We start from the raw sequence: 10,932 nt of genomic DNA, 5'->3' as shown, positions 1-10,932 counted from the left end.
CAGATTAAAACTGGTGTTTCAATTCTTCACACAAATCAAATGAGTTAACAATCCTACACGACCTCAAACAGTCCAATTATACAAGTGATATGAAATTCGAATAAATATAATTGCACTACACTTTTGAACTAAAACAAGACATGAGAAGTCAGAAATCATCTCAAGCGGCATTTCATTTTTATGTCCACAAGCTTGAAGGTTCCAGGATATGTACCTGGATGTTTGAAATATAAGAAGCAAAAGAAGGAGAAGAAATCAGCAGCAGCAGAATGCGAGCAGCAATACAATAGCAGTTCACAACAGCAATGCACCAAAAGATAACCAGCAGCGACTCAGGAAAAACCAGTTAAAATTCCCAGCAATACCAATCAGCAACACAAACAACTAGTAACTGACCCCAAACAGCTTGACAGCAACCAAATATCAGTCAAAACACAAGCAGAAACACCCCTAGAATTCAGTAATCAAGAGAAAACTCGAAAATACAACTCCACAGTCAAGCTGGAGCTCTTTTCAGTCTCAATGGAATAGTACTAGTTGAACTAGGCTTACTCTTAAGACTCTTCTAGTTTTTCAGAATGTTCAATACACTCAAGGTTTTCAGAATGTTCTCCTCTTAAGGTCTGCCCAAAAGAAACAGCCAGACCAGACTCAAAAAGCCTAAAGAGAACTGATTTTCTGCTCCAAAAAACCAGCCCCCCTATACTCTGTCCAAAAAAAACCTCCCATCATCTGTCCTCAATGCTTTTATTTATACCACCAAAACTGACTCCCTTCACGGCTCTCTTGAAACACTTAAACTAATACCACCACCATCTTTGCCCATGATATTCTCGTACAGCCCATTATCAAGTGTCTTGTGTCCAAAGGCATGGGCAGCTTATAATATTCAATTAATCCTCCATGCTATTATGTTGCCCAAGCCACTACTACTAGACAAAGCATTAGTTTAATGGTCAATTAAGTACCCTTATGGTCAGACTACTAACACTGAACATTTCAAGCCTTTTAAAACCCCAAAATACCCCTGAAAACTCCTGTGATTTACTGCCATGTCGTAAGCTTCATCGATCTGTTTTCTAAGTTACAAACCTAATAACTGATTTTTAACTGATCACCAAAGTACTACAGCTATAACCAATTCACAATCAAATTCAAACAATGATTCAATCAGAATTGAAGCAGTACGAATCAAATTATAATCAGGTTATTCAATCAACATTGAAGCATGTAAAACTAATCGACGGCACTTATTCAATCGACTACACGAATTACAACACATACAATCAATAGAAAATAATCAGAATCGAACAGGCACACAGGTGATTCGAGTCGTATTGATAGAAACAGGGATTTATAATAAAACTTAACAAATTACATGGCTAAATACATATATCTGACCATGCACAGAAGCAGACTCGACCAAATAAAAGGTCTGATTGAGGAAGAAGAAAGAGCAATGAACAAAACTGGATTATAACCAATTAAACACATTTAACCGTAAAAATAGAACAAAAAAATGAGAAAAAGGTACCTTAACAAAACAGAAAACGGACGAACCCAGGTCGAACCCTTGACTCAAACTTTTTGAGGTCTAACGGACCTTAATCGAGTGTTCTCAACTGAGAACACTTCGACTAAGGTCCACTGGACACCCAAACTCCTTTAATTCGTACAAATTCCGGCCTTTGGTTTTCTAGGTTCTTGGGGTTTAATTTGGGGTTCGAACGGTTCTGGTCTGATTCGAACCAAACCAACGGTGGTTTGGTCACGAGGGAGGTTAGGGAGATGTCCGGTGTGAGTTTGGGACTGGTTGGGGTAGATTTAGGTTCTGCTCGAATCTTCGATTGAAGATTCGAGAAACTACAGGCTGACTCGAGGCAAACAGTTAACAGATCCGTAACGAAGGTGGTCAGGGGGTGCCGTGGTGTGAGTTTGGGGTTGGTTGGGGTAGTTTCAAGTTTTGTTCGAATCTTCGATTGAAGATTCGAGAAGCTACAGGCTGATTCGAGCAAAATGGGTAACAGATTCGTGGAGAGGGTGGTTAGGTGCTCTAGGGGTGTTAGTTTCATGGTCATCGGCGTTGTTGCCACCGGCTTTCAGGCGAAGGGGTTTCAGGGCGGCTAGGGTTTGTGGGGGTCGTCTCTGAGAGAGACGATGAACAGGGGATATGGCTTAGGGGGTGAGAGGTTGGACTTATATACGGAGGGGGTGGTTTAATCCTGGCCGTTGGATCAAGCACGATCAACGTCCTGGATCCTTTTACTGATAGGAAACGACATCATTTGGTTTAAGTGGGTGGGTTGGCTGGATCCGGGTAGCGGGTCGGGTTCGGGAATGGGTAAGGGAGATTGAATCTCAGCCGTTGAATCGATTTAGTCCAACGGCCTTGATTAAGAGTGACCAAACAACGTCGTTTTAAGACGTTCCTGGCCAGGCCAACTGGACCTGGTTCATGGGTGATTTGGGCCTGATTTTTTGTCCAAAGATAAGGACCCAATTCGATTTTCACTCTTTTCTTCTTTTTCTTTCATTTTCTTTTAATCCCTTTTCAACTAAAAATCCTAATTAAGTTATAAAATTGACAATTAACTAAAAATATTAACTCTTAATAATAGCTATCACACGAAATTAAACATCAAATAAAGATAAAATCACACAATTCGGACATTAAATGCAAAAATGCAAAGTACATATTTTGTGATTTTTCTATTTGTAAAACAAATTTGATTGTTTAATTAATTTCTAAATTGTAAATTAAATCCTAAATGCACATGCAACACATATTTTTGTATTTTTCTTAATTAAAGTAGAAATAAACATTCATAGACAAAATACAAAATAAATCACAAACGACACAACTATTTTTATTTTTGAATTTTTGTGGGAGTAGTTCTTGTAGGGCAAAAATCACGTGCTCACAGTCACTATATACTATTGGATTGCAAGATTTAGTATTTTAGTAAAATACAGCTCATTCCCTTAAACCAACATGGGACAATCTAACATCACTTCTCCTTTCGCATAAACATAATATAAAGCTAATACTAAGCAAACTAGGAATAGCCAAGTATCATAGTAAAAAATTGAAAATTATAAATCTACCTCTACCTTAAAAACTAATTTGCGAGACGATAATCGCCTAATAGTTGTATACGGTTAAAATCGGGCCCACCCGATTTTATTGATTTATCGAGACCGGTGTGAAGGATCGAAGATCGATCCCGTAATAGATCAGATCGAAGCACGAGGACAAGGTACCGAGTTCGAAGATTCGAGATACCTATCAAGATCGAGACCGATAGTGATTGAGACTGAACGAGATAGACATCGAGCAAGATCGAAAGTAGCATAATAACAGAAAGGCGAGATACCTGTTAATGTTCATCACTAATAACCAGAAAATGAGTGTGTAAAAATCTGAAATCTAACTATTACAAAACTGGGTCACCTATATATATATATATATACATGACCCAATATATGTGAAGAAAATAAAAGTTGACTAACTAACTAATTGGGCCTAAACTGATATATAACACATAAATAAGAATTAGGCCTGGGCCAAACTAAGTCAGCCTATCTCAACAACCCCCCTCAAGTTGGAGGGTGAGAGAGGTACCCAACTTGCGAATATGTAGATGATGAGAAGGCCCACACAGAGGTTTGGTGAAGACATTTGCGAGTTGAGAAGCACTGGAAGTGTGAGACAAACTGATGAGACCTTCAGCGAGCTTGGAACGAACAAAGTGGCAATCCAACTCAATGTGTTTGGTCCGCTCATGAAAAACAGGATTACAAGCAACATGAATAGCAGAGATGTTGTCACAATATAGAGGAACAGGAGAAGCAGAAGACACCCCAAAATTAGATAACAGCCTACAAACCCAAGTAATATCAGCACAACTTTGCTCATAGATCGATACTCAACCTCAGCGGAAGATAGAGAGACAACTGCTTGTTTCTTATATTTCCAGCCAATGAGACTACCACCAAGAAAAATATAAAAACCAGAAATAGATCTCCTGTTATCAGGGCAAGATCCCCAATCACTATCACAATAAGCTTGCAAAGAAAGATCAGGAGAATTGGAGAAGAATAACCCAAAATCAGAAGTCCCTTTGAGTTACCTTAATAGGTGGAAAACTGCCTTCATGTGAGGAAAGCAGGGCTGCTGCAGGAACTGACTGAGATGTTGCACAACAAAACTTAGGTCAGGTCTGGTGTAGGTGAGAAAATTGAGCTTACCAATGAGGCTTCTATAATTCTCAAGATTGGGGAGAGGATCCCCTTCTTTAGCCTTTAACTTCACATTTAACTCAAGGGGACAAGTAACAGAGGAGCAATCAGAAGAGTTAAAAGCAGCTAAAAGATCATGTATAAATTTCTTCTGATTCAAAAGAACCCTAGAAGGTGTGTGAAGCACTCCAATCCCAAGAAAGTAATTAAGAGAGCCAAGGTCTTTAATTTTAAACTGAAGATCCAAGAATTCCTTAAGAGAAGTAATCATCAGTGTCAGTTAATATAATATCATCTACATAGACAACCAGAATGGCCATGGAGTTCCCAGAACCCCTAGTGAACAAAGAGTAATCATTGAGAGAATGTGTATAGCCCCTAGAATGTAAGGCTTGAAATAGCTTATCATACCACTGCCTGGAAGCCTATTTAAGCCCATATAGAGATTTTTTAAGCCTGCAAACTATAGGAGCAAAAGAAGAGGAAGAGGCCCCAACAGATAGACCAGGAGGGAGTTTCATAAAAACTTTTTTATCAAGATCACCATGCAAGAATGCATTTTTGACATCAAGTTGAAACATAGGCCAACCCTGTTTGACAGCCACAACAAAAAGGGTTTTAATAGTAGACATTTTGACAACAGGAGAGAATGACTCATGGAAATCATCACCCTCTACCTGAGTATCACCCCTTCCAACTAATCTAGCCTTATACCTCTTTATATTCCCATCAGCTTTATACTTTACCTTATAAACCCATTTGCAACCAATAGGCTTTTTTTCATGGGGCAGCTGAACAATTTCCCAAGTTTTGTTAGCTTTCGAAGCCTCAAATTCCTTCCTCATAGCATCCTTCCACTCAGGGACAATTGCAGTCTGGGAGTAGGAGTGAGGTTCAGGAATATGAAGCTGAGTAATAGAAGGAGCATCATGACTAGAGAAGGGGAATGGCAGACAAAGTCTTTAAGGTAAGTATGAGGGTTATGAGGTCTGGAAGATCTCCTCAAAGGAAGATCAGAAGTAGGAGAGGGAGAAATAGGAGGATTGAAGGAAGATAGAGGAGAATCAGAATAAGAATGAGGAGGAGGAACAGGGGAAGAAGGGTCAAGTGAAGAAGGGGAAGAAGATGGAGAAGGAGAAGGAGAGGAGAGAGGAAAAGAATCAAAAGTGTCTGAAGATAAAGGAGAAGGGAGATCAGGTAAGCCAATAGATGAACTAAGGAAAGGAAAAATGTGTTCCTTAAAAACAACATCCCTTGAGATGAAGATTATTTTGCTAGAGAGATTATATAATTTGTATCCTTTCTTAGCAAAAGGATATCCTATAAAGACACAGGGAATGGATCTAGGTTGAAACTTATTTTTGTGAGGTTTGGTATCAGTAGAGTAACAAAGGCATCCAAAGGCTCTAAGATGAGAATATGCAGGTACAGACCCAAACAACATTTCATAAGGTGTTTTCCCAAAGAGTAAAGTGGAAGGCAACCTATTGACTAAGTATGTGGCAGTGAGAATACAATCTCCCCAGAATTGTATAGGAAGATGAGATTGAAAGAGAAGAGCTCTAGCTGTCTCAAGTAAATGTCTATATTTTCTCTTCACCACTCCATTTTGCTGTGGAGTGTGTGGACATGAAGTTTGATGAATAATTCCCTTACTGGAGAAATAGGTAGAACCTGCAATAATGGAGCCCAATTCAAGGGTATTATCACTTCTAACTGTTTGGACTACAGATTTAAACTGAGTTTCAACTATTGCAATAAAAGCTTTGAGAAGGTCAAAAGTATTGCTCTTGGCACCCATCAAATGTGTCCAGTAGCTCTAGTATAGTCATCAACAATAGTTAGAAAATACCTAGATCCAGTATAAGTAGATGTAGAATATAGACCCCAGGTATCTATGTGAATCAATTGAAATGCTTTGGTAGTTTGTATAGAACTATCATGGAAAGGCAACTTGTTTGTCTTGATAAAGGACATATAGGACAAGTGAAAGACTGTTTAGAAGAAAATATACAGCCAATATTATTCATATGTTTCATCTTAGAGAAAGGAACATGTCCAAGTCTATAGTGCCAAGTAACATCAGCATTATTGACTTTATTAGGTACATCAATGGTATTTACATAAGATGTATCACTAGTTGCAAAAGAAGAACAAGAAACAGAACTAAAGGTATTAAGAGAAGGAGAAAATGAAGTAGAACACTGTTCTCCAGCAGAAATAGCTTGTTGAAAGAGTTTGTAAAGGCCATTGTCCAGCCTACCAAGCACCACTGGCTTCTTCAGTGAAGGGCCCTGTAGAGTGCAAGCAGCCTTGGTAAACTGTACAATATCAGCATCATGACATAACAGCTTATGAACATTAATGAGATTATATTGGAAACTAGGAATATAAAGAACATTGTGAATAATAAGATCAGGGAATAAGACTACAGAGCCAATATTAGTAACTTTGACTTTATAGCCATTGGGGAGAGAGACTAAGTAAAGAACAGGTAAAGTTTGTATATTGAAAAGCAATCTTTTATTGGAGGTCATATGATCAGATGCTCCTGAATCTATTATCCAAACTATTCCATCTACTCTACTCATCATACAAGCTCCATAAGACACTCCCTTTTGGGTGGGCAACATACCAGCAAAGTTGGCAGACCCTATGAGGTTGGAACTAGGAGGGGAAGCAGTGATTTGGGCTTGCTACTGAAGTAACATCATTAGTTGGGAATACTAGTCCTTGGTAAGGCCAGGTACTGCAAAGGAAGACTGACATTGAGACTGAGACACATCAGCACCACACTCCATAGTAGGAATATCAGGCATTGTGTTGGAGTCAAGCTCAACATGAGCAGCTGATCTTTTGGGCCCCAAATTCTTTGTAGGTCTGAAATTGGGAGGAAAACCATGCAGTTTATAGCACCTGTCAATGTTGTGACCAGGTTTTTTGCAATATTTGCACATCCCATAAGACCTAGTAGACTCAAAAGAAACCTTGAAGGAGAAATTAGGCTTTGACATAGCAACATTGTGAGTTGGTGTAGGATTCAACACACCAGCAGTGAAGGAGGCAGAATTAGAGGGAAACTGAGTTCCAACAGATACCTGCCTCTGTTTTTCATCAGACAAAAGAATACTGTATACTGTACCAACAAAAGGAAGAGGCTTCATCATTAAGATATTACTCCTGGTTTGAACATAAGTTTCATTTAGACCCATGAGGAATTGATAAGTTCTTTGTTCCTCATCCTCAGCTGATTTGGCCCCACAAGTACAAACTCCTGCCGCTGAGATGGAGTAAATTTCATCCCACAATTGTTTTATCTTATTGAAGTAGGATGCTATATCAAATGACCCTTGAGAGATATGGGCCAGTTCCTTCTTTAACTCAAAAACCCTGGCCCCATCAGCTTTACCATATCTCTCTTCTAGTTCATTCCATATATCTTTAGCAAATTCAAAATATTCTACACTTCGAGCAATGTCTTTAGACAACGAGTTTACCAGCCAGGATATTACAAGATCATTGCACCTTTGCCATTGTCTAGCTAAGGGTGACCCATCAGGAGGTCTCCTAGTAGCACCAGTTATAAAATCAGTTTTATTTCTAATAGACAAAGCAACTAACACAGTACGTCTCCAGCTACCATAACATGTTCCATCAAAGGGAGTGGAGACCAGAGAAGTTCCAAGCACATCAGAAGGGTGAACATATAGGTGACAGGGATGAGTATAATCGTCTTCATGAAACACAGTACGCGAACCAGAAGGAGATATAGTGGTTTGAGTGGAATCAGAATTACCATTTGTCATATTGGCAACAAAGTAAAAAAACAGCTAAAATAATGAGAATACCAACAATTATATCACCGGAATAAAAGAGAATAGAATAGGTATACCAGCCTCTTTCGCAACCGAAAAGAGAACGGCCTTCAGAAATAAGGAAAAACGAGGGAGAAAACCTAGCTCAAATCCCTAGCTCGAACAAGCGGTCAAAATCTGAAGAATGTCGACCAAACCTTCAGATTCAACACCAAAAAATTCCATCACGCGAAGAAAACCCATCGGATACAGAAGAATCAACCGAAAATTATTGCAGAATCGACGAACACTACTAGACTTCGAAAAAACTCAACGAAAATCGGCAAGGGTAGAATCGGTCGGAAGTGTGACACCAGATGAACACGGATCTGTGCTCTGATACCATGTTAATGTTCATCACTCTTATAGATTCGATGAAGAAGAAGCTAAAGTTAAAGAGAAAATGGAGAGAAGGTTTGAGAACTTTTCTTATTGACTGATAACAAGAAAATGAGTGTGTAAAATCTGAAATCTAACTATTACAAAACCGGTCCCCTATATATATATATATATGTAAAGAAAATAAAAGCTGACTAACTAAGTAATTGGGCCTAATCTGATATACAACACATAAATAAGATTTGGGCCTGAGCCACACTAAGTCAGCCTATCTCAACAATATCCGTGACTGATCGAATATCATGGCGAAAATCTTGAAACAGATCAAATCAAGGGCGGTTAATTAGCTAATCATAATTCCTTCTGTAGTTAGAGTTATACCATAATTAGATTTCATCTACTATATAAAGAGGAATTCCAATCGTTTGTAAGGCACTTGGATTTGGATACACACATATCAAAGCAATATAACACTTTCTCTTCACCTTATATTCTTGTTCATCAACTTGCTTATTTCTTAACTTTTTTGGTTTCGACTAGTTCGAGGGCGGAATTACGTTCCAACACCGGTTTGTTTTATCTTATTGTTAATTTCTATTACTAATTTTTATATTTATCAATTGATATTAAGTGAAATCACGTGTCCTTAAAATCACTTTATAAGTTTAATTGTTATCCAATTTTAAGGGTAAACAAATATCATATACGTAAACCATAGTCCGTTCTCTTAGCGAATTTGGACACTCATTATTCATTAATTTATTACACCAGTTCTTATCCATTGGATTTTAGGAAAGAAAACTTGAACAGAGAAAAAAAAAGCAAAAGAAAGGAAAAGCAAAAAAAGGGGAAAAGCTGAATTTGAATTTTTGTTGTCTGGTAACTTCATGCATTGCCTTAATAGTAGCCAGCAAAATGATATCATAAGCACTGCAATTATTTAGTCCCCCCCACACTCACTTATTAAATCATGCAAAAATATTAAAAGGTGACCATTTAACGAATCCCAAGAAAACAAAATCTATTCCTTTTTCTTTCTTTGAATTTTCCTTACTTGCTGCCCGTTGACTGATTACTTCTAAAATCATCGCACTATCACTTTATTTGCTTTTCTTCCTTCCTTCCTTCCTTTACTCCTCTCTCAATTCCCCAATGTTTTAAAAAGTTTGTTTCGAATTTCTGAATGAAGCATAAACTTTACTACTCCCTTCAATCCACAATTGGGCACTCATTAAAAAATATTAAATTCTAGACGAAAATAGTTAGTGTGACTAAATTACCCTTCATTAAATGTTGCATCATAGTTATAATAGCATTTATTTCTCTTCTCAAATATGACGAGTAAATAACTTTTTAGGGACGTACATAAGAGTAATTTTGGAAAAATAAATTGAATATTTTCTTGATTATATAAAAAGACACTTATGTCGAACCAAAATAAAAAAAACAAATTGGTCACTTATCGTAAACCGGAGGGAATAATAAATAAAGAGAGGAGAGGAAAAAAAGAGATTAAACTCCCAATTAGAGGTGTCAATGGATATTCGAAAACCGACTAAACTGACCGAACCGTACCACACCGAACCGATTTTTTAGGTTTCTTTTTAAGAAACCGTAGATTTTTATATAAATATATAACCACACCGATAATTAGGGTAGGTTTTTTATTTTATAAAAATAAACCGAAAAAATACTGAACCGTACCGAATAAATTTTACATGTAGAAATTATATTTATTTAGTAAGTTTAAAAATAATAATGCATTAAATTTTTCTTGAGCCTTGGACTTATAAAAACTATTACAAGCCAACAAGTAATTAAACTCAAAATACTAATTTCTAAAACCTATTACGCTACTTCTACTTAAACTAAGTTATTTCAAGTATCTTTATTAGCAAGACACAAAGTATTCTAGCGATTATGAGTAGCAAACTACAATGTATTGAATATGTTTCCTTTCTTATAATTTAGATTTATCTTTTTGAATATTTAATCTTCGATTGACTTTATTCTTGAGTCCCAGCTTGGTATATCTTTCAACTCATGTGATTAATATTTTCTTTGCCTTTGTTTGATTTCTTTTACACTGTTGTAGAATAGTTGATGGATCTATACTCTAGCCATCTTTTTTTTTTAATTCATCACCATTTAAACATTAAAAATGTCTAGAGAGTTTTGCTAAGTTCTATAAAAGAACGTATGTTATTGCAATTCTACTTCTACTAGTGAATTTTATATAATATTAAAAAAATACCGAAAATTAACCGAACCGTACCGATACCGAAGAGAAACCGACATGATTGGGACGGTTTCGAAAAGTCTAATTTTGGTTATACATAATAGAATAACCAAAATATTGGTATGATACAAATTTTATAAAATAACCGGCCGAACCGAACCATTGACACCCCTACTCCCAATGTAACATGGAGGCTAATTTTGCGGACTAATTAACAATCTGCTATGGTACTGACCTCTATGATTTTAAGATGAATTCCCA

General features: G+C 37.1%; 1 protein-coding gene across 1 annotated transcript; it reads right to left on the bottom strand.

Annotated features, from left to right (window-relative positions):
- Positions 1–6,965: 6,965 nt before the first annotated feature.
- LOC138881320 (uncharacterized) lies at positions 6,966–8,045 on the bottom strand. Its single transcript, XM_070161534.1, has one exon. It carries the CDS (start codon positions 8,043–8,045, stop codon positions 6,966–6,968), a length of 1,080 nt encoding a protein of 359 aa, XP_070017635.1.
- Positions 8,046–10,932: the final 2,887 nt, after the last annotated feature.

Source organism: Nicotiana sylvestris, chromosome 11 (genome assembly GCF_000393655.2).
Source record: "Nicotiana sylvestris chromosome 11, ASM39365v2, whole genome shotgun sequence".
Classification (NCBI taxonomy): domain Eukaryota; kingdom Viridiplantae; phylum Streptophyta; class Magnoliopsida; order Solanales; family Solanaceae; genus Nicotiana; species Nicotiana sylvestris.
This window is presented reverse-complemented; position numbering and strand designations above follow the sequence as displayed.